Here is a 22178-nt window from a genome sequence, read left to right on the forward strand (position 1 = left end):
TCTATGTCTATCCCCCCTCTCTCTCCCCCTGTCTCTGCCCCCTCCCTCCCCCCATTGTCTTCTACATTTGTGCTCGCTGCCCAGCCCACTTTGAAAGCCCTGATAAGCAGTTGCATTTGGAGGCTTGCTCCTTCGTTTCTCTCCGCCTGATGAAGACCGCTTGTGTTGCGATCGAAACGTCGTGGGTTTTTTGCTTTTGTTTGTATTTATTTATTATCTTTTCTCTTTAAATGTTTATTTTATTTAATTATCTGTTCTTTTAATTTTATTTTCTATCTACGTGACTTTACCGAAAGAACCACGAATATATATACAATGTTAATGCCCTCATGTAACATCTGACAGTGATGGACTTTATTAGGTTTGGGGTCGTCATCTTATCACTCTACGCAATGGTGTGATAGGATCAAGCTCCGAAATAACTTTCATGACATTGAGTGTGTGGTTTATTTTTCACAATTATGTTCACGTTTGTACTTGCGTACCAGTTCTATATCACTGCAGCACTGTTGCCTGTCATTCGGATAAATTAGGTCACGTATATTGTGACGGTGATCGACGACAAGTGGACCACAATGTACATCTTCACTCAACACTCGTGAGGGTTTTCGCATCTTGCACAATAGTCAATACATTTTTACACGCTTCTACATTTTGTTTGAAACTTCTGCTTGCCGAGAAGGAGCGTCAGCCAGCCACGGTTACGTTGGGGCATGATACGCTGGTTGTCCAGCTGATACATGACAGAATGATATTGGAGGGGGGCTACTGGTGGACAGGGCGGTCACGTGGTCCACAAGAGCTCTCGGGAACTTTCAAGAAAGAGCTCGAGAGATCTGGAATGTGGGCGCGGCGAAGGGCGGAGCCAGCTCCAGCCCGGGGGCATAAAACCAGTGCCCCGTGAGGAGCTCGATGTTATTCATGTGCTGGAGTTACGGAGATCCACGTCAGGGAGAAGAAGCCTCAAGACACGCGGTCCGGGACCCAGCTTGTGGTCCGGACCGGGATAGCGATCCGTGTCTAGTTATGCCATAGCGTGGTTAGATGGGCATTCAAGACCCGTGTGTAGATCGTGTTATGTTGCGTGCTGTTGTTTAATAAATAGTGTTGCTTCCAAGATAACATCTGCGACTCAGTTGGACTCATTACACATTGTTGTTTGAAACTTATGCTTGGTGTAATATCAAATATTCACGATATGACACGATATTGCATTTCACGAAAGCAACGATCGAGATATCTGTTTCCCATGGCTTTGTAATGTATTTGACATTGTCTCGTTGCCTTTGCTTTGATGAATAGTGAGGTTGTATGAAATGACGGGAGATTCTGTGGTACCAGGTTTAATAGCACACTCGACTTGCAATCCAGTTCTCGATTCAATCTCCCGGTGTGGCAGTTGAAACAACGGGATACATTTAATTAATCCCCTAGTCTCTGTCTATGTAAAGTTCTGTAGCTGGGATTGAGATAGGAGGGGTGACCCGCAGTGACTTTCTCTGTCTCCTCACGAGCCCTTCTACATACAGTACGTGTAACACATGTTCGACAGAGTCACGAATAAAGGAAATGTCCACACATCACGGCGTGCATCTTGGCCGTCCGCTCGTTGAAGATGTCAAACAGACGCTGAGATGGCGGCTCATTCACGTTCATGTAACTGTGATGTACACAGACAGACGACACCCATTACGCCGAACTCCGGCGTTGTTTGGATTTTTAGAGATCTGGACGAATTGGCAGGTGAGGTTCGACGATTCGGTGTTAAGTCCGAGTTTTGGATTTGAGTTCAAAATCAGAAGAATGATTTAGCCTGAAGGAATGAGCTATGAAGCTCTTTTCATAGATGTCCGCGGAGCAGGATGAGTAATGGTGCGGCTTGGGGGATGCGCGGCTAACATCAGTGGCGAGTGGTTACGTGAACTGCACCTGCTCCCCATCCCGTCACCACGCGCCCCCGCATCATGAAAAATGACAGCCTTCATCCAGCAGTGAATTTCATGGTGGTGGTAAAAATATCTCAATATGAAAGCACACCCCGTGTGTACAGCCGTGTGTGTGTGTGCCTATGTCGTGAAGGACACGACTGTTCAGTTGGAGGCAGTCGCCCTCTAACAACAAAGGAGGGCAGAGGAGCGACGCTCACTACAATGAATGGAGCGTCGGGCGGATAAAATGGAGCAAGATGGCACAGTAAGGGACACAGCTGGTGTACATCTGCCAGTCATCTCAGTGAGTCGACCCATGGCACCTGGGTCTGTCCCGTGACCTGTCAGAAAGCTTTCGACACTTAACGCGGCCTTAAAGTGCACTTGGCCTTTCACAGTCGCCATGTTGACGTCACCGCCACTTAGTGGTAAATGGCGGCTGTTGTTGTTGGAAGGTACCACGTGGTGGCTGCTAAATGCCATACGGTTTAAAGTTTCCAGCGCCCCTTACAAGAGGTGAACCGGACTCGACGATAAACTCTTATGCCAGAATGATTTATCGAGTCCTCAACAGTTGATCGATTTACCGACCATCGATTATTAAATCTAGCGGGAGAGATGGAAAGAGGGAGGAGTTTATTTTCATGGGATGGGTCATTTTCAAATAAGGACAATGGCGGGTTGTGATTGGTTGTGACCGTCCCTGAGAGCGCCCCAAGGTCACGCTGTAGCTCCTGTGTCGAGCTGTGGGAGGAGTTTGAATCGACCAATGGGAAGCCGACATTATCCATCTCATTTGCATGTCACCCCCTCCTTTGTATCAACTCAATCAGTTGATTCTTGGCAAAACGATTCGACATGCCCAAAGCAAATTACTTAAACTGCCCACATTGTTGGTATGAACAATTTGAACTAAACATATGTTTTTTAAACGTATACTATTGATTCAAGGATTACAGGTGGGAGGTATAGGGCCACCATACCAAGGGGGTTAGGAAGTCCTGTGCTGTATAGGCTGCTACAGCGCTGCTTTTGTGGATTGCAGAGCAGTAGAGCAACGCAATCCATTGTACCGTGCTAGGCGATGTTTCGATCTTCAACTTTACAAATAAAATAAGGCGACAGAAACATGGTGGCATCAACTTTTCAAAGGTTTTATTCGTTTCATGGCATTACAACCATCATAGTGCTTGTTGCTCGACAAGGTGGCTTCCGAGTGAGTCGCTCAGTTGGCAGCCATGGTGCTGGCGATCCAGGAGTTGTAGTTGCACACCTTCGTGTACACGCCGGGGTAGTTGGGCAGGGCGCAGCCGCGGCCCCACGACACGATGCCCTGCAGCTGGCCATTGCACACGACGGGGCCACCGGAGTCTCCCTGCATTGGCGGAATCAGAGGTCAAAGGGTCAGCAGTTAGCAGTTGGCTCCTGCATCTAATGCCATGGTTCCCAACCTTTATGTCTGTGAAAAAACGACGTGATTAATATTGAATTAGATTAAAGAGATGCTGAGAGAGTAATTTACTTTGTCTCAATCTGAATGATTGATGGAGGTGGCACTGGTTTCTAGCAAGAGGGCAGGTCGACGCTCATACTCCCGTTCAGTCTTATCAACTCAAGTCGCTTCAGGGTACCTCACCTGGCAGGAGTCCTTGCCACCCTCCAGGTATCCCAGGCAGATCATGTTGTTGGTGATGTCACCGGGGTAGGAGTTTCTGCAGGAGGTATCACTCAGCACGGGCGCTTGGACGCACATGAGGACATCGGGGCTGCCTGTATGGAGACACGCGGTTGGCAGTGGTGAGGCATTTGTGCACTGGGGAAAGATATTGGGGTAACGTGAGGACGGAGAAACTCATGAGCAGAAGGGGCGGCAGAAGAAAGTTCAGTGGACTCAGCGTGAAGGTCCCAGTAATGCAGAGCCAATGCAATGGGTTGGTAGCTTGTGCCCATTTATAAGCCTGGGGAAAAGTAAGCAGAGGAAGAGAGTGGAAAAGAGTTCCGTGACGACTGCTGGACAGACACTTAGAAAGTAAAGGAAGACGTGGGGGAGGTCTGTGCCCATAAGTGTCCAATCACAAGCTCAGACCACAACAACAACAGATATGGACAAGTCTAGTTACAACTCTTAGTCCAGTTTAAACTCCAGATCAAGCCTGCCTCATGCTCAGAACTGTTAGTCAATGCTTAGCTATAAACATTGCAAAAAAATCAACGAAAATATCTCTAGACAGAGTTCCATGAACTCATACCCTTCAAGTCACTAACATTTTTTTTTATATGAAATGTTTTACCATTGTACAAGAATGTATAAGTGTTGTGTCAGCCTGTATGGAGATGAAATCAAATAATATCTCTGATATGTTTTTGGGTTGTACTGAGTGCTCTTCGGCATAACATCCGAACTTCACCAGTAGTGTTTTCGAACTCCCAAGAAGAACAGCGAAAAGCTAGACGTCATGACGATCACCACGTGGCACAGCCAGAAAACACATCCGAGAGCTAAACAGAGCAACAATGAAACCGACATTGTAAAATATTTAAAAAAAGTCTTCCTTAAATGGCTTTTCCAGGGTAGACGGACGTCTAAGCGCCGTGTCCTCACCGACGCTGGTCTGGGTCTCGCCCCAGCCGGAGATGGTGCACATGACTCCGGTGCCGACGCAGGAGGAGGGCAGCGGGACGGCCTGCGCGTACTGGTTGAGGGTTGCGGGCGAGGACAGCTTGATGAGCATGATGTCGTTGTCTGTGGTGGCCGAGTGGTACTGGGGGTGGGGGATCGCCTTGGAGGCCTGGATCCACTGCTCGGTGCCCTCGGACGCGAAGATGTTGTGCTCGCCGATGCGCACAGAGATGCTGGGCGCGCTGGGGGTGGAGGAAGTTGGATAACAGTAGTGATGATGATTTTTATTCATACGGGATCGCTTAAATTTCGGTTTTAGGTTTTTTGGGGGTTTTTATTTTGGCACAGGTAAAACCCATTGGCCCATGAATGCTAATCCTTTATGGGGATCTGGTCACACAATAGAAACCTGGTTACAGCAATAACAATAAAACACGAAGAAAACAATCCAAACAAAACTGTACATGGTCAAGCTCCGAATGGTAAGTTCAAGCATCAACATGGCACAACTAGCACGTATGGTAAGATTGGTTGTACTGTAATTCTATGCCATCAAATCTACACTTCCCACCGTCACAGACCCAAATTGACCAGTGTGGTAGATTGCCAAGTGCTGTAACTATTTGGTATAATCGTCTAAAGAAAACAAACTTCTGGGGCACATCGCCTTGTTGTGGAAAGAGGATGTCGCATACCTTTGCAATCTGATCATAGCCCTTTCTCGTTTGTTCGCATGGGTCTCATTCAAAATCATATGATCGGCTTCTTCATATTACCAGCTGTAACGCTGCTGCCCCATCGGTGAAGCTCAAGTAAATATTATTTGTTGCTAGGTCTTAGTTCAACAACATGAGCTTCAAGTTTTTTTCAGATAAGGTCGTGATCACCAGGTTGTAGGTGTACACTGCATTTTACACAAGTCGATGTTACTTCACTGAGACCACTAGACACGCAGCACGCAACGAGATTAGCTCATGTCCGCGCGCAGCAAACTCACGGCATGTAGCAGTGAGCGGCAGACACGACCCACTCGCTGGAGATCAGGGAGCCTCCGCAGAAGTGGTATCCGATGTTGAGGGACACCTGCCACGGCTGCGAGTGGGCAGCACACTCGGAGCCACCCACGATGTGGTCCTCATACATGTATGGGGCCGCCGCTGTCAGCGAAGCAGAGTGTGAATTAGTATCCTGGCCACGGTCAATTACTCAGACCCAACATTCATCGTGAGGTTAATCGTCAACAGGATCATGACTATCGACATCGTGTATAAGGCCAAATGGAGAATCCAATGGAAGTAATGGAGGCAATGCTACCCCCCTCCCACCCCCTGAGTCCAAAAGTAATTTTGTCATTGATCTTTACCAGAAAAAAAAACGAATTATTATTGTAAGCCCCTATTTAAAAGTATGGACATTCATGAATACCCCTCTTGGGGATATTATTGATCCGCCTCTGCTGTCTCCGTGATGATCATCACCACCAATGTTACCATCAACACAATTACAAAGCTCACTTCCAGCAGAAAAAGGCACTCCGCTATGGTTACTAGAAATGTTGCATCACTTGCTCAATCATCGTTCTTGTCTGATGGACAATATGGGCCCCACAGAAGGAATTTAGAATTAGCACCGATCGCTTGGGAACAAAAACGGAAATTCGTCCCATCTTGCACTTGGGTATAATTCAGTTTTAGCCAAAGACCAACTTTCCGGCACAGCCAAATAAGCAGCACACCTTCCTCTCCTCTGTTAGTTTGGTGATGCGCATCACCATAGGAGGCGCAAAGTGTTTCACATTGAGCTAACCTAGCGGAGGCCGACGCCAAATTAGGATACCAAAATTACCACTAATGATATCCATCATTGCCCTGCTTAAACCAATGCTGTTAAACTGCCAGATGTCTATAGGCAAAGATTAGCACGGTTGGATACATACGGTGCGAAATAAGTTCAGTATACGTAAATAGACCATTTCTGCAGGACATGGGTCCCAGTTCGACCCAAAACCATTCACTACGCAACCAGTTAGCAGAGGAAGTTACACAAAGTCTCACCAGCGGTGCCCACGAGCAGAGCAAAGATGAGTCCGTACATTGTGCAGTGAAGATCCTGAAAGACGATGCTGAACCACTGCCGGTGGTCCACTTTTATACCCGTTGAGAGCCCTCATATCATTGCTTTATTCTCATCTCTACGTTACCCAATGCCTTATGTCTGTCTCATTAAACTCGTCGATATTTTCCCACCTGAGACGACAAATAGCGAGTCAGCGATTCCACATGTAAAAATTGGTTTCATTTATTGTTTTATTTTTCCACGGACGTGGCTTATATTGTTCTGGTTATGATCTCATACTTGGTGGAGATGGTGCCTATACTCAAGTATACTTGAGTATATATAATATCCTCTAAAGGGGCTATTTAGAGGTCCTTTAAGTGATGTCTGCCAGCGGTGCTGTGATAAATCCATTGTAAGGATGCACCATTTCCTTTAATACTTATGCCAAGGACATTACTGCATTTCTATATTCACGTATACCATGAAGAGAAAGTCAAATGTGTCATTGTCAAAGTTAGTATATTTCATTTAGCAGATCCCTCATTATTTTTTATTGGAAAGTCAAACACATTAATACTGATACATATATTTATGGATTTGGCCACGTGCCAGATTCTATGTCAAAATCTCGTAACTAAGACCCCACCTCTTGATGAAATTAAGACGATTTAAAAGGCAACATTCGTACATGCCAAGGTGTTGATCACATTCAAACCAATAAAGCTCAACGGTGGTTTAACACTTTTCACGACGAATTTGAACTTCCCTACCCGGTCTACATCAGGTAGGGAAATTTAAAATCCCATGAGGCTGTTTCAGTACGCACCGTGACATCACCACCTACGAAAGCATGCATTATATTCTTTTATCGTTTCAACGAGAACCCGGCTGCTTACAGTGTGACTTATTTCAAACAACTTCAAATACATTCATTTCAAAATCACATATAGATCATTGAATCAGCTACGAAAAGCTACAATCTAAATTGACACTGTTTTGTAACATGACTTTCCATTATTTTTGTTCACACCTTGCATGTGCCATGGATAATATTGTTAACAGGTAAAGGGTGTCTCAATCAACTCTCGCCTAGTCACACAAAGAGCTTTTCATTTGTTTCCTACGATGTCCTGTTGTCGGCAGCTGAACTGTACGTCCACCATATCCAGCACTTCTCATGAACGAGTATCATCATGAGTATGTATGTTGAAAATCTTTCGCACGGAACGTAGCCAACTGTGCTAATCAGAGGTGCGGGGGAAGGACAGGAAACTTCAATCTGCATTTAAAAGTGCATAGCTCCAGTGGCTTCCGAATACGCTTGTTTATCCAGGAGAGCCTCACTGCGTCTCATGACTGTTCTTCAGAAAGGTCCTGCCACGTTTTTTGCAGTTGTAGTCAATGCCTCCTATGTATATTCTATTGAGTAATTTACACGTGTGTCAATTTTTGTCTACGTGTGTCACTGTGCATGTGTGATTGCGTCCGGCAAAACAACCCCCTACCTCCTCGCAGTGCCAGACGGGCAACTCTGTCGTGGACAGTGCTGTGGGGGGAGGGCCAATTCCCATTGGAACCTCCCCTCATGGCGTCTGTGTCCACCACAGTGGCTAAACGGGGGCTCTGGACGGGTGTGAGGGCCTGGTAACCCCTCTACCTTCAATTAATTACCACTAAACCACGAGTTAGAATGAAATATGTAACTAATAAGCTTGTGCCTTAGGCCCTGGGGGGACAGGCATCTATGACGTCTCCTGGCCAAACCCCAATTGGCGGAGCCAGGAGATTGAATGTCTACCCTCGGGGCTCCTCCAGAAACAACTAAAAGCCACTACGGATTGCCAAGTGGAATGTTCAAACGCTCACTGCGGAAGAGAGGCTGCCACTTCTCTGTCGGGAGCTGGACCGGTACCACCTGGATCTCTGTGGCATTCAGGAGGTCCGGTGGACCGGTTCTGGCTCCTGCCACCATGAGGGGTGGAGAGTCCTCTACTCGGGGCAGCAGACTGCCAAACAACAGGGTGTGGCTCTTCTTTTGAACAAAAGAATGAAGGGGGCGTGGGAGCGTGGCAGTGAGGTGTGGGAAGCTGTAAGCCCCGGGCTGCTTTGGGCTCGCCTTCCCATCAACCGGAGGCGAGGAGTGGTGGTCGTGGTTACTTATGCCCCCACCGAAGACGAACATCCGTGGAGGGATGCAGGCAAAGCCGATGAGTCAGATGCCTTCTATAACGTCCTGTCACAGGTGCTGGCTAAAGTGGCACCTCGAGATAGAGTCATCATTTTGGGTAACTTCAATGCCCGAGTTGGTCATGATGCTGCCACCTGGTCTGGAGTGATTGGAGGGCATGGGCCAGATCAGCGCAATAACAACGGTAGGAGGCTGCTAGATTTTTGTGCAGCCCATGGGCTTGTAATTACCAACACGCTGTTCCGGCATCGGCAGATCCGCACAACATCATGGATGCATGCCGGGTCCAAGCAAGAACATCTGCTGGACTACATAGTGACGGACCAGCGGATCAGAGCCCATGTCCTTGACACCAGGACCTACCGTGGAGCTGATCTGCCCTCTGACCATCGAAAAGTTATCTGTAAGATGCGCCTGCCATTCTTCCACTCCGGTGGTGGGTGTACACCCAGGACCCAATTCCAACCTAATGTGGCCTGGTCTCAGTTATCTGATGAAAGTTGCAAGCGAGAATGTTATCATCGCTTGCAGCTGTGATTGGCATCGTCCCCCACTCCTCCAGATGTCGAGGGTAAATGGGCGAGTTTTAGGACTGTGACTCATGCAACTGCAATGGCTGCTTTGGGTAAGCGGTCCAGACCTCCCCAGAGACCGTGGCTGACAGAGGAGGTGTTCAGGATGGTTGAGAAAAAGCTACAGGCCGAATGTCATCGGCTACAGAATCCCACGTCAGAGAATGAGGAGGCTTACCGCAGCCTTCGCTCGGAGGTTCGGAGAGCCATGAGGCGCTGCAAGGATGGGTGGTGGTCACGGGTAGCTGAGGAGTTGGAGTCTGCCTCAGTGGCCCGTGATCACAAATCTCTATTTAACTCCATCAAAAAAGTAACCTGCAGCGCCACACCTATTACCATCATTAGGGGAAAAAAACGGTGATCCAATCTCTGACCCTCAGGAACAGGTTTGCAGATTTGCTGAGCATTTCTGTGAGGTCCTGGGGGAGGGAAAATCCCTCAGCCAGCAAAACATCGTCGCACAAAGTGAGGATGACCCTGCTGAGGCTGAAGTGTCTCAAATATTGGAAGAGGTCACCCCCTGTGAGTGGCTGGCTGAAGTACCATCTGTTGAGGACGTACTGAAGGCGATGCGGAGTCTGAGACCAGGAAAGGCAGCGGGCAGAGATGATCTCCCAAGCGAAATGCTGAGAGAGGGTGGCGTTTGTGCACTGACTGCCCTATATGACATCATAACAACAGTCTAGACCACTGGACGGGTTCCGCAGGATTGGAAGGATGCCCTGGTGGTCCCCCTCTTTAAGAAGGGGGACCGCACAGACTGTAACGACTACAGGGGCATCTCACTACTCAGTGTGCCCGGAAAAGACCTGGCAAGGATTATTCAACATCGCCTCGCCAGGCACGCTGAGGAGAGGCTTGCGGAGCCCCAATGCGGTTTGAGGAAAGGGCGATCTTGCACAGATGCCATATTTTCTGTCCGTCTGCTACAGCAGAGGTGTAGGGAATTCCAACAAGACCTACATCTCTGCTTTATTGACCTGGTCAAGGCCTATGATGCCATCAGTAGGCCTGGGCTCTGGGTTGTTCTTCGTGCTTTTGGAGTCCCTGACCCTCTGTTCACGATCATTAAGGACCTTCATGATGGTGAGCGGGCCTGGGAAAAACTACGTGGCCGGGAGACAGAGCCATTCCCTGTACACCTTGGGGTGCGACAGGGATGTCCTCTGGCTCCCACATTATTTAACATCTATGTTGACCACGTAGTTCGTGAAGCCTTCAATAGCTGTACCGGGGGAATCTCCATTTCGTACAGATATAATGGGAGGCTGATCGATGCCCGGGTGCGGTCAAGGGATGGCTCCCTATTGCTCAACCACGTTATGTATGCTGATGATTTGGTATCAGCTGCTCATTCAGAGGAGGAGTTGGAGACGCTGCTGCTGAGACTGGAGCGTGCCACTAAGAGATGGGGCCTTACCATCAGCCCCACCAAAACTAAGCACCTGCCTGGGTATTTTGTACCATCAGACACTCCACCCCCAAAATTCCCAATCGGTGATGGGGCAGTTGTGGAGAGAGTGGAGAGTTTCCCATACCTGTGCAGTCTGCTTATGACCGGCTCCAGTTTAACAGCAGAGGTCTCACTCTGAATCAGTCGAGCGGCAATATCTTTTCATCGGTTGCGTAGCGCTGTGTGGAAGCTACGTGGTCTGTCGCTCCGCACTAAGATTCAGGTCTTCTCGGCCACGGTCATTTCCTCCCTACTCTACGCTCGCGAAACATAGACCACCTTAATGGAGCATCTTCGCCGGTTGGAAACATTCAGGCTGGCCTGCCTACGATCCATCCTGGGTTTAACCAGGCTGATTTGTGTGAGGAGCTCAAAAATCCTTGAAAGATCTGGGCAAGGTCCCAGGCAGGCAAGGCTGCGTTGGCTGGGTTACGTAGTCCGCATGCCCAGCCAACCCCATGCCGAAACAGCTTTTGTTCGGCCAGATCGAGGGGGCTAAACGGGCGTGGCGCGGGCTAGAGAAGAGATGGAGTGATGTGGTACAGGAGGATGTGGAGGTAAGTGGACTTGCCGATGACTGGTACCAGCGGTGTCAAGATCGGCTTCTGTGGAGGAGGCTCGTGAAGGACGCTATTGGGCAGTTGGAGGCAGTCGCCCTCCAACAACAACGGAGGGCGGAGGAGCGATGCTTACAACAATGAGCGGAGCGCCGGGTGGCTAAAGCACAGCAGGTTGGCAGAGTAGGGGGCACAGGTGGTGCACCAGCCAGTCATCTCAGTCAGTCGACCCATGGCACCTGGGTCTGCCCAGTGACCTCCTGCCCACGGTCGTTCGACACTTCACGTGGTCTCAAGGTGCACATGGCCTGGCACAAGCGTCGTGGTGACGTCACCGCCACTTAGTGGCGAATGGCGGTTGTTGTTGTTGGTGTCAATTGGGGAGCGGTAGGGTACATGTTACCGCGCTGCGCTACGAGACCAGTGACGATATTCTGAACTGGTCCTGGGCCTCCCCTAGATCGACTCAACCTCAAATTAGTATCTTGTGTGGTGTGTAAACATCGCTACTCTCGAGACAAATGCGGCCGGGCGTGGTGCTGGCCAGCCACCCGCTCGTGTGCCGTTCCGGCCTTCATAGCTGCTCGTTAACAGCACTTGCTCCAACAGTCTGTTACAGGCTATACGGGGGATATTTGACTATGTATTTGTGTCATTTGGGGCGAATGCAAGTTTAGCGTTTAGCGCACTGCGCGGCGAAGCTGGAGACCCAGGTTCGTTTCCAACTCACGGCCAACACCAGCGACGATTATATGAACCGGTCCTGGGCCTCTCCTATGTCAACTGCTGCAATGTGTAAACATCGCTATTAGGTAGATAAAGGCGGCCGGGCGGGGTGATGGCCACCTACTCCTGGTGTGCCGTGCCGGCCTTGTCTAACACATTTGGACTGGGCCAACGCCTTCAGCTCCACCTCGATCTCTGTCCTCCCCCCCTCTCTCTCCCACTGTATCTGCCCCTCCTTCCATTGTCTAACGCACTACTTTAACCCCTCTATCTCCCCCTATCTCTAACCCCCTCCCCCATCTCTCCCCCCTCATCTCTACCCTCTTCCTCCCACCCATTGTCGAACATGCTTGGACTGTGCCCTCACCTTCACCTCCACCTCTATTTCTATCCCCCCTCTCTCTCCCCCTGTCTCTGCCCCCTCCCTCCCCCCATTGTCTTCTACATTTGTGCTGGCTGCCCAGCCCACTTTGAAAGCCCTGATAAGCATTTGCATTTGGAGGCTTGCCCATTCGTTTCTCTCCGCCTGATGAAGACCGCTTGTGTTGCGATCGAAACGTCGTGGGTTTTTTGCTTTTGTTTGTATTTATTTATTATCTTTTCTCTTTAAATGTTTATTTTATTTAATTATCTGTTCTTTTAATTGTATTTTCTATCTACGTGACTTTACCTAAAGAACCACGAATATATATGCAATGTTAATGCCCTCATGTAACATCTGACAGTGATGGACTTTATTAGGTTTGGGGTCGTCATCTTATCACTCTACGCAATGGTGTGATAGGATCAAGCTCCGAAATAACTTTCATGACATTGAGTGTGTGGTTTATTTTTCACAATTATGTTCACGTTTGTACTTGCGTACCAGTTCTATATCACTGCAGCACTGTTGCCTGTCATTCGGATAAATTAGGTCACGTATATTGTGACGGTGATCGACGACAAGTGGACCACAATGTACATCTTCACTCAACACTCGTGAGGGTTTTCGCATCTTGCACAATAGTCAATACATTTTTACACGCTTCTACATTTTGTTTGAAACTTCTGCTTGCCGAGAGGGAGCGTCAGCCAGCCACAGTTACGTTGGGGCATGATACGCTGGTTTTCCAGCTGATACATGACAGAATGATATTGGAGGGGGGCTACTGGAGGACAGGGCGGTCACGTGGTCCACAAGAGCTCTCGGGAACTTTCAAGAAAGAGCTCGAGAGATCTGGAATGTGGGCGCGGCGAAGGGCGGAGCCAGCTCCAGCCCGGGGGCATAAAACCAGTGCCCCGTGAGGAGCTCGATGTTATTCATGTGCTGGAGTCACGAAGATCCACGTCCGGGAGAAGAAGCCTCAAGACACGCGGTCCGGGACCCAGCTTGTGGTCCGGACCGGGATAGCGATCCGTGTCTAGTTATGCCATAGCGTGGTTAGATGGGCATTCAAGACCCGTGTGTAGATCGTGTTATGTTGCGTGCTGTTGTTTAATAAATAGTGTTGCTCCCAAGATAACATCTGCGACTCAGTTGGACTCATTACACATTGTTGTTTGAAACTTATGCTTGCTGTAATATCAAATATTCACGATATGACACGATATTGCATTTCATGAAAGCAACGATCGAGATATCTGTTTCCCATGGCTTTGTAATGTATTTGACATTGTCTCGTTTCCTTTGCTTTGATGAACAGTGCGGTTGTATGAAATGACGGGAGATGCTGTGGTACCAGGTTTAATAGCACACTTGACTTGCAATCCAGTTCTCGATTCAATCTCCCGGTGTGGCAGTTGAAACAACGGGATACATTTAATTAATTCCCTAGTCTCTGTCCACCCAGCAGTGTAAAGGTTATTTTTTCGTATTTGTGTATTGGTTACGTTATGCGAACGTTACTTATTGCTGGTTTCCATGACAATATGAGATTCTATGTAAAGTTCTGTAGCTGGGATTGAGATAGGAGGGGTGACCCGCAGTGACTTTCTCTGTCTCCTCACGAGCCCTTCTACATACAGTACGTGTAACACATGTTCGACAGAGTCAAGCATAAAGGAAATGTCCACACATCACGGCGTGCATCTTGGCCGTCCGCTCGTTGAAGATGTCAAACAGACGCTGAGATGGCGGCTCATTCACGTTCATGTAACTGTGATGTACACAGACAGACGACACCCATTACGCCGAACTCCGGCGTTGTTTGGATTTTTAGAGATCTGGACGAATTGGCAGGTGAGGTTCGACGATTCGGTGTTAAGTCCGAGTTTTTGATTTGAGTTCAAAATCAGAAGAATGATTTAGCCTGAAGGAATGAGCTATGAAGCTTTTTCATAGATGTCCGCGGAGCAGGATGAGTAATGGTGCGGCTTGGGGGATGCGCGGCTAACATCAGTGGCGAGTGGTTACGTGAACTGCACCTGCTCCCCATCCCGTCACCACGCGCCCCCGCATCATGAAAAATGACAGCCATTCAACAAGCAGTGAATTTGATGGTGGTGGTAAAAATATCTCAATATGAAATTACACCCCCTGTGTACAGCCGTGTGTGTGTGTGCCTATGTCGTGAAGGACACGACTGTTCAGTTGGAGGCAGTCACCCTCTAACAACAAAGGAGGGCAGAGGAGCGACGCTCACTACAACAAATGGAGCGTCGGGCGGATAAAATGGAGCAAGATGGCACAGTAAGGGACACAGCTGGTGTACATCTGCCAGTCATCTCAGTGAGTCGACCCATGGCACCTGGGTCTGTCCTGTGACCTGTCAGAAAGCTTTCGACACTTAACGCGGCCTTAAAATGCACTAGGCCTGGCACAGTCGCCATGTTGACGTCACCGCCACTTAGTGGTAAATGGCGGTTGTTGTTGTTGGAAGGTACCATGTGGTGACTGCTAAACGCCATACGGTTTAAAGTTTCCAGCGCCCCTTACAAGAGGTGAACCGGACTCGACGATAAACTCTTATGCCAGAATGATTTATCGAGTCCTCAACAGTTGATCGATTTACCGACCATCGATTATTAAATCTAGCGGGAGAGATGGAAAGAGGGAGGAGTTTATTTTCATGGGATGGGTCATTTTCAAATAAGGACAATGGCGGGTTGTGATTGGTTGTGACCGTCCCTGAGAGCGCCCCAAGGTCACGCTGTAGCTCCTGTGTCGAGCTGTGGGAGGAGTTTGAATCGACCAATGGGAAGCCGACATTATCCATCTCATTTGCATGTCACCCCCTCCTTTGTATCGACTCAATCAGTTGATTCTTGGCAAAACGATTCGACATGCCCAAAGCAAATTACTTAAACTGCCCACATTGTTGGTATGAACAATTTGAACTGAACATATGTTTTTTAAACGTATACTATTGATTCAAGGATTACAGGTGGGAGGTATAGGGCCACCATACCAAGGGGGTTAGGAAGTCCTGTGCTGTATAGGCTGCTACAGCGCTGCTTTTGTGGATTGCAGAGCAGTAGAGCAACGCAATCCATTGTACCGTGCTAGGCGATGTTTCGATCTTCAACTTTACAAATAAAATAAGGCGACAGAAACATGGTGGCATCAACTTTTCAAAGGTTTTATTCGTTTCATGGCATTACAACCATCATAGTGCTTGTTGCTCGACAAGGTGGCTTCCGAGTGAGTCGCTCAGTTGGCAGCCATGGTGCTGGCGATCCAGGAGTTGTAGTTGCACACCTTCGTGTACACGCCGGGGTAGTTGGGCAGGGCGCAGCCGCGGCCCCACGACACGATGCCCTGCAGCTGGCCATTGCACACGACGGGGCCACCGGAGTCTCCCTGCATTGGCGGAATCAGAGGTCAAAGGGTCAGCAGTTAGCAGTTGGCTCCTGCATCTAATGCCATGGTTCCCAACCTTTATGTCTGTGAAAAAACGACGTGATTAATATTGAATTAGATTAAAGAGATGCTGAGAGAGTAATTAACTTTGTCTCAATCTGAATGATTGATGGAGGTGGCACTGGTTTCTAGCAAGAGGGCAGGTCGACGCTCATACTCCTGTTCAGTCTTATCAACTCAAGTCGCTTCAGGGTACCTCACCTGGCAGGAGTCCTTGCCACCCTCCAGGTATCCCAGGCAGATCATGTTGTTGGTGATGTCACCGGGGTAGGAGTTTCTGCAGGAGGTATCACTCAGCACGGGCGCTTGGACGCACATGAGGACATCGGGGCTGCCTGTATGGAGACACGCGGTTGGCAGTGGTGAGGCATTTGTGCACTGGGGAAAGATATTGGGGTAACGTGAGGACGGAGAAACTCATGAGCAGAAGGGGCGGCAGAAGAAAGTTCAGTGGACTCAGCGTGAAGGTCCCAGTAATGCAGAGCCAATGCAATGGGTTGGTAGCTTGTGCCCATTTATAAGCCTGGGGAAAAGTAAGCAGAGGAAGAGAGTGGAAAAGAGTTCCGTGACGACTGCTGGACAGACACTGAGAAAGTAAAGGAAGACATGGGGGAGGTGTGTGCCCATAAGTGTCCAATCACAAGCTCAGACCACAACAACAACAGATATGGACAAGTCTAGTTACAACTCTTAGTCCAGTTTAAACTCCAGGTCAAGCCTGCCTCATGCTCAGAACTGTTATTCAATGCTTAGCTATAAACGTTGCAAAAACATCCACGAAAATATCACTAGAGAGAGTTTCATGAACTCATACCCTTCAAGTCACTGACATTTTTTTTCCTAATGAAATGTTTTAGCATGGTACAATAATGTGTACGTGTTGTGTCAGCTTGTATGGAGAAGAAATCAAATAATTTCTCTGATATGTTTTTGGATTGTACTGAGTGCTCTTCGGCATGACATCCGAACTTCACCAGTAGTATTGGGAACTCTCAAGAAGTAGAGCGAAACGCTAGACATCATGACGAACACCACGTGGCACAGCCAGAAAACACATTCGAGAGCTAAACAGAGCAAGCACGAAACCGACATTACAAAATATTTTCCAGGGTAGACGGACGTCTAAGCGCCGTGTCCTCACCGACGCTGGTCTGGGTCTCGCCCCAGCCGGAGATGGTGCACATGACTCCGGTGCCGACGCAGGAGGAGGGCAGCGGGACGGCCTGCGCGTACTGGTTGAGGGTGGCGGGCGAGGACAGCTTGATGAGCATGATGTCGTTGTCTGTGGTGGCCGAGTGGTACTGGGGGTGGGGGATCGCCTTGGAAGCCTGGATCCACTGCTCGGTGCCCTCGGACGCGAAGATGTTGTGCTCGCCGATGCGCACAGAGATGCTGGACGCGCTGGGGGTGGAGGAAGTGGATGACAGTCTTGATGATGATTTTTATTCATACGGGATCGCTTAAATTTCGGTTTTAGGTTTTTTGGGGGTTTTTATTTTGGCACAGGTAAAACCCATTGGCCCATGAATGCTAATCCTTTATGGGGATCTGGTCACACAATAGAAACCTGGTTACAGCAATAACAATAAAACACGAAGAAAACAATCCAAACAAAACTGTACATGGTCAAGCTCCGAATGGTAAGTTCAAGCATCAACATGGCACAACTAGCACGTATGGTAAGATTGGTTGTACTGTAATTCTATGCCATCAAATCTACACTTTCCACCGTCACAGATCCAAATTGACCAGTGTGGTAGATTGCCAAGTGCTGTAACTATTTGGTATAATCGTCTAAAGAAAACAAACTTCTGGGGCACATCGCCTTGTTGTGGAAAGAGGATGTCGCATACCTTTGCAATCTGATCATAGCCCTTTCTCGTTTGTTCGCATGGGTCTCATTCAAAATCATATGATCGGCTTCTTCATATTACCAGCTGTAACACTGCTGCCCCATCGGTGAAGCTCAAGTAAATATTATTTAGGAATAGGTTTTACCCTTTTAACTGGCACAAAAAAACTGACACCTTTATTCAAGGAATCATGTTTGCAATGACCACAACACAAGCAGTCAAAATACAAACAAAAAAGACAACTCTGATAATAATATGCACTGTCCTTGAATTTGATTGGTCCACACCCGAGACAGCTTTTCTTAGAGCCTAGTCTCCATTGGTGTTGGACCAGAAGACGCCAAAAGGCGTACAACTCAATTATTTATTAAATATTATTTGTTGCTAGGTCTTAGTTCAACAACATGAGCTTCAAGTTTTTTTCAGATAAGGTCGTGATCACCAGGTTGTAGGTGTACACTGCATTTTACACAAGTCGATGTTACTTCACTGAGACCACTAGACACGCAGCACGCAACGAGATTAGCTCATGTCCGTGCGCAGCAAACTCACGGCATGTAGCAGTGAGCGGCAGACACGACCCACTCGCTGGAGATCAGGGAGCCTCCGCAGAAGTGGTATCCGATGTTGAGGGACACCTGCCACGGCTGCGAGTGGGCAGCGCACTCGGAGCCACCCACGATGTGGTCCTCATACATGTATGGGGCCGCCGCTGTCAGCGAAGCAGAGTGTAAATTAGTATCCTGGCCACGGTCAATTACTCAGACCCAACATTCATCGTGAGGTTAATCGTCAACAGGATCATGACTATCGACATCGTGTATAAGGCCAAATGGAGAATCCAATGGAAGTAATGGAGGCAATGCTACCCCCCTCCCACCCCCTGAGTCCAAAAGTAATTTTGTCATTGATCTTTACCAGAAAAAAAACCGAATTATTAATGTAAGCCCCTATTTAAAAGTATGGACATTCATGAATACCCCTCTTGGGGATATTATTGATCCGCCTCTGCTGTCTCCGTGATGATCATCACCACCAATGTTACCATCAACACAATTACAAAGCTTACTTCCAGCAGGAATAGACACTCCGCTATGGTTACTAGAAATGTTGCATCACTTGCTCAATCGTCGTTCTTGTCTGATGGACAATATCGGCCCCACAGAAGGAATTTAGAATTAGCACCGATCGCTTGGGAACAAAAACGGAAATTCGTCCCATCTTGCACTTGGGTATAATTCAGTTTTAGCCAAAGACCAACTTTCCGGCACAGCCAAATAAGCAGCACACCTTCCTCTCCTCTGTTAGTTTGGTGATGCACATCACCATAGGAGGCGCAAAGTGTTTCACATTGAGCTAACCTAGCGGAGGCCAACGCCAAATTAGGATACCAAAATTACCACTAATGATATCCATCATTGCCCTGCTTAAACTAATGCTGTTAAACTGCCAGATGTCTATAGGCAAAGATTAGCACGGTTGGATACATACGGTGCGAAATAAGTTCAGTATACGTAAATAGAACATTTCTGCAGGACATGGGTCCCAGTTCGACCCAAAACCATTCACTATGCAACCAGTTAGCAGAGGAAGTTACACAAAGTCTCACCAGCGGTGCCCACGAGCAGAGCAAAGATGAGTCCGTACATTGTGCAGTGAAGATCCTGAAAGACGATGCTGAACCACTGCCGGTGGTCCACTTTTATACCCGTTGAGAGCCCTCATATCATTGCTTTATTCTCATCTCTACGTTACCCAATGCCTTATGTCTGTCTCATTAAACTCGTCGATATTTTCCCACCTGAGACGAAAAATAGCGAGTCAGCGATTCCACACGTAAAAATTGGTTTCATTTATTGTTTTATTTTTCCACGGACGTGGCTTATATTGTTCTGGTTATGATCTCATACTTGGTGGAGATGGTGCCTATAAAATTAAGACAAACGTAAGTATACTTGAGTATATATAATATCCTCTAAAGGGGCTATTTAGAGGTCCTTTAAGTGAAGTCTGCCAGCGGTGCTGTGATAAATCCATTGTAAGGATGCACCTTTGCCTTTTATAGTTATGCCAAGGACATTACTGCATTTCTATATTCACGTATACCATGAAGAGAAAGTCAAATGTGTCATAGTCAAAGTTAGTATATTTCATTTAGCAGATCCCTCATTATTTTTTATTGGAAAGTCAAACACATTAATACTGATCCATATATTTATGGATTTGGCCACGTGCCAGATTCTTTGTCAAAATCTCGTAACTAAGCCCCCACCTCTTGATGAAATTAAGACGATTTTAAAGGCAACATTCGTACATGCCAAGGTGTTGATCACATTCAAACCAATAAAGCTCAACGGTGGTTTAACACTTTTAACGACGTAATTTGAACTTCCCTTCCCGGTCTACATCAGGTAGGGAAGTTTAAAATCCCATGAGGCTGCTTCAGTACGCACCGTGACATCACCACCTACGAAAGCATGCATTATATTCCCTTATCGTTTCAACGAGAACCCGGCTGCTTACAGTGTGACTTATTTGAAACAACTTCAAATACATTCAATTCAAAATCACATATACATCATTGAATCAGCTACGAAAAGCTACAATCTAAGTTGACACTGTTTTGTAACATGACTTTCCATTCTTTTTGTTCACACCTTGCATGTGCCATGGATAATATTGTTAACAGGTAAAGGGTGTCTCAATCAACTCTCGCCTAGTCACACAAAGAGCTTTTCATTTGTTTCCTACGATGTCCTGTTGTCGGCAGCTGAACTGTACGTCCACCATATCCAGCACTTCTCATGAACGAGTATCATCATGAGTATATATGTTGAACATCTTTCGCACGGAACGTAATCAACTGTGCTAATCAGAGGTGCGGGGGAAGGACAGGAAACTTCAATCTGAATTTAAAAGTGCATAGCTCCAGTGGCTTCCGAATACGCTTGTTTATCCAGGAGAGCCTCACTGCGTCTCATGACTGTTCTTCAGAAAGGTCCTGCCACGTTTTTTGCAGTTGTAGTCAATGCCTCCTATGTATATTCTATTGAGTAATTTACACGTGTGTCCATTTTTGTCTACGTGTGTCACTGTGCATGTGTGATTGCGTCCGGCAAAACAACCCCCTACCTCCTCGCAGTGCCAGACGGGCAACTCTGTCGTGGACAGTGCTGTGGGGGGAGGGCCAATTCCCATTGGAACCTCCCCTCATGGCGTCTGTGTCCACCACAGTGGCTAAACGGGGGCTCTGGACGGGTACGAGGGGCTGGTAACCCCTCTACCTTCAATTAATTACCACTAAACCACGAGTTAGAATGAAATATGTAACTAATAAGCTTGTGCCTTAGGCCCTGGGGGGACAGGCATCTATGACGTCTCCTGGCCAAACCCCAATTGGCGGAGCCAGGAGATTGAATGTCTACCCTCGGGGCTCCTGCAGAAACAACTAAAAGCCACTACGGATTGCCAAGTGGAATGTTCAAACGCTCACTGCGGAAGAGAGGCTGCCACTTCTCTGTCGGGAGCTGGACCGGTACCACCTGGATCTCTGTGGCATTCAGGAGGTCCGGTGGACCGGTTCTGGCTCCTGCCACCATGAGGGGTGGAGAGTCCTCTACTCGGGGCAGCAGACTGCCAAACAACAGGGTGTGGCTCTTCTTTTGAACAAAAGAATGAAGGGGGCGTGGGAGCGTGGCAGTGAGGTGTGGGAAGCTGTAAGCCCCGGGCTGCTTTGGGCTCGCCTTCCCATCAACCGGAGGCGAGGAGTGGTGGTCGTGGTTACTTATGCCCCCACCGAAGACGAACATCCGTGGAGGGATGCAGGCAAAGCCGATGAATCAGATGCCTTCTATAACGTCCTGTCACAGGTGCTGGCTAAAGTCATCATTTTGGGTGACTTCAATGCCCGAGTTGGTCATGATGCTGCCACCTGGTCTGGAGTGATTGGAGGGCATGGGCCAGATCAGCGCAATAACAACGGTAGGAGGCTGCTAGATTTTTGTGCAGCCCATGGGCTTGTAATTACCAACACGCTGTTCCGGCATCAGCACATCCGCACAACATCATGGATGCATGCCGGGTCTAAGCAAGACCATCTGCTGAACTACATAGTGACGGACCAGCGGATCAGAGCCCATGTCCTTGACACCAGGACCTACCGTGGAGCTGATCTGCCCTCTGACCATCGAAAAGTTATCTGTAAGATGCGCCTGCCATTCTTCCACTCCGGTGGTGGGTGTACACCCAGGACCCCATTCCAACCTAAAGTGGCCTGGTCTCAGTTATCTGATGAAAGTTGCAAGCGAGAATGTTATCATCGCTTGCAGCTGGGATTGGCATCGTCCCCCACTCCTCCAGATGTCGAGGGTAAATGGGCGAGTTTT

At 48.1% G+C, this 22178-nt stretch overlaps 2 protein-coding genes across 2 annotated transcripts; both read right to left on the bottom strand.

The window, feature by feature from the left end:
* Positions 1 to 3068: 3068 nt before the first annotated feature.
* LOC142929794 (trypsin-like) lies at positions 3069 to 5706 on the bottom strand. Its single transcript, XM_076071759.1, has 4 exons — positions 5546 to 5706; positions 4531 to 4871; positions 3565 to 3698; positions 3069 to 3303 (listed from the first exon to the last, which is right to left on the bottom strand). Exons 1-4 carry the CDS (start codon positions 5689 to 5691, stop codon positions 3154 to 3156), a joined length of 771 nt encoding a protein of 256 aa, XP_075927874.1. The 5' UTR covers positions 5692 to 5706; the 3' UTR covers positions 3069 to 3153.
* A 9939-nt stretch (positions 5707 to 15645) lies between these two features.
* Positions 15646 to 19457, bottom strand: LOC116948828 (trypsin-like). Its single transcript, XM_076071811.1, has 5 exons — positions 19403 to 19457; positions 18346 to 18505; positions 17082 to 17341; positions 16142 to 16275; positions 15646 to 15880 (listed from the first exon to the last, which is right to left on the bottom strand). Exons 1-5 carry the CDS (start codon positions 19440 to 19442, stop codon positions 15731 to 15733), a joined length of 744 nt encoding a protein of 247 aa, XP_075927926.1. The 5' UTR covers positions 19443 to 19457; the 3' UTR covers positions 15646 to 15730.
* Between the last annotated feature and the right edge of the window lie 2721 nt (positions 19458 to 22178).

Source organism: Petromyzon marinus, chromosome 35 (genome assembly GCF_048934315.1).
Source record: "Petromyzon marinus isolate PM22_M1 ecotype Great Lakes invasive population chromosome 35, UKy_Petmar_22M1.pri1.0, whole genome shotgun sequence".
NCBI lineage: Eukaryota > Metazoa > Chordata > Hyperoartia > Petromyzontiformes > Petromyzontidae > Petromyzon > Petromyzon marinus.

Excerpts from the sequence above, each read along its gene's own strand:
- LOC116948828 (XM_076071811.1), bottom strand. The coding sequence starts at position 19,442 with ATGTACGGACTCATCTTTGCTCTGCTCGTGGGCACCGCTG. Across the intron at positions 16,276-17,081 it reads CGAGACCCAGACCAGCGTCG|GCAGCCCCGATGTCCTCATG; the intron begins GTGAGGACACGG and ends GTCTCCATACAG. Across the intron at positions 15,881-16,141 it reads GTGGCAAGGACTCCTGCCAG|GGAGACTCCGGTGGCCCCGT; the intron begins GTGAGGTACCCT and ends CCGCCAATGCAG.
- LOC142929794 (XM_076071759.1), bottom strand. The coding sequence starts at position 5,691 with ATGTATGAGGACCACATCGTGGGTGGCTCCGAGTGTGCTGCCCACTCG. Across the intron at positions 4,872-5,545 it reads GCCGCTCACTGCTACATGCC|AAACCTAAAACCGAAATTTA; the intron begins GTGAGTTTGCTG and ends AAAACCCCCAAA. Across the intron at positions 3,699-4,530 it reads CGAGACCCAGACCAGCGTCG|GCAGCCCCGATGTCCTCATG; the intron begins GTGAGGACACGG and ends GTCTCCATACAG.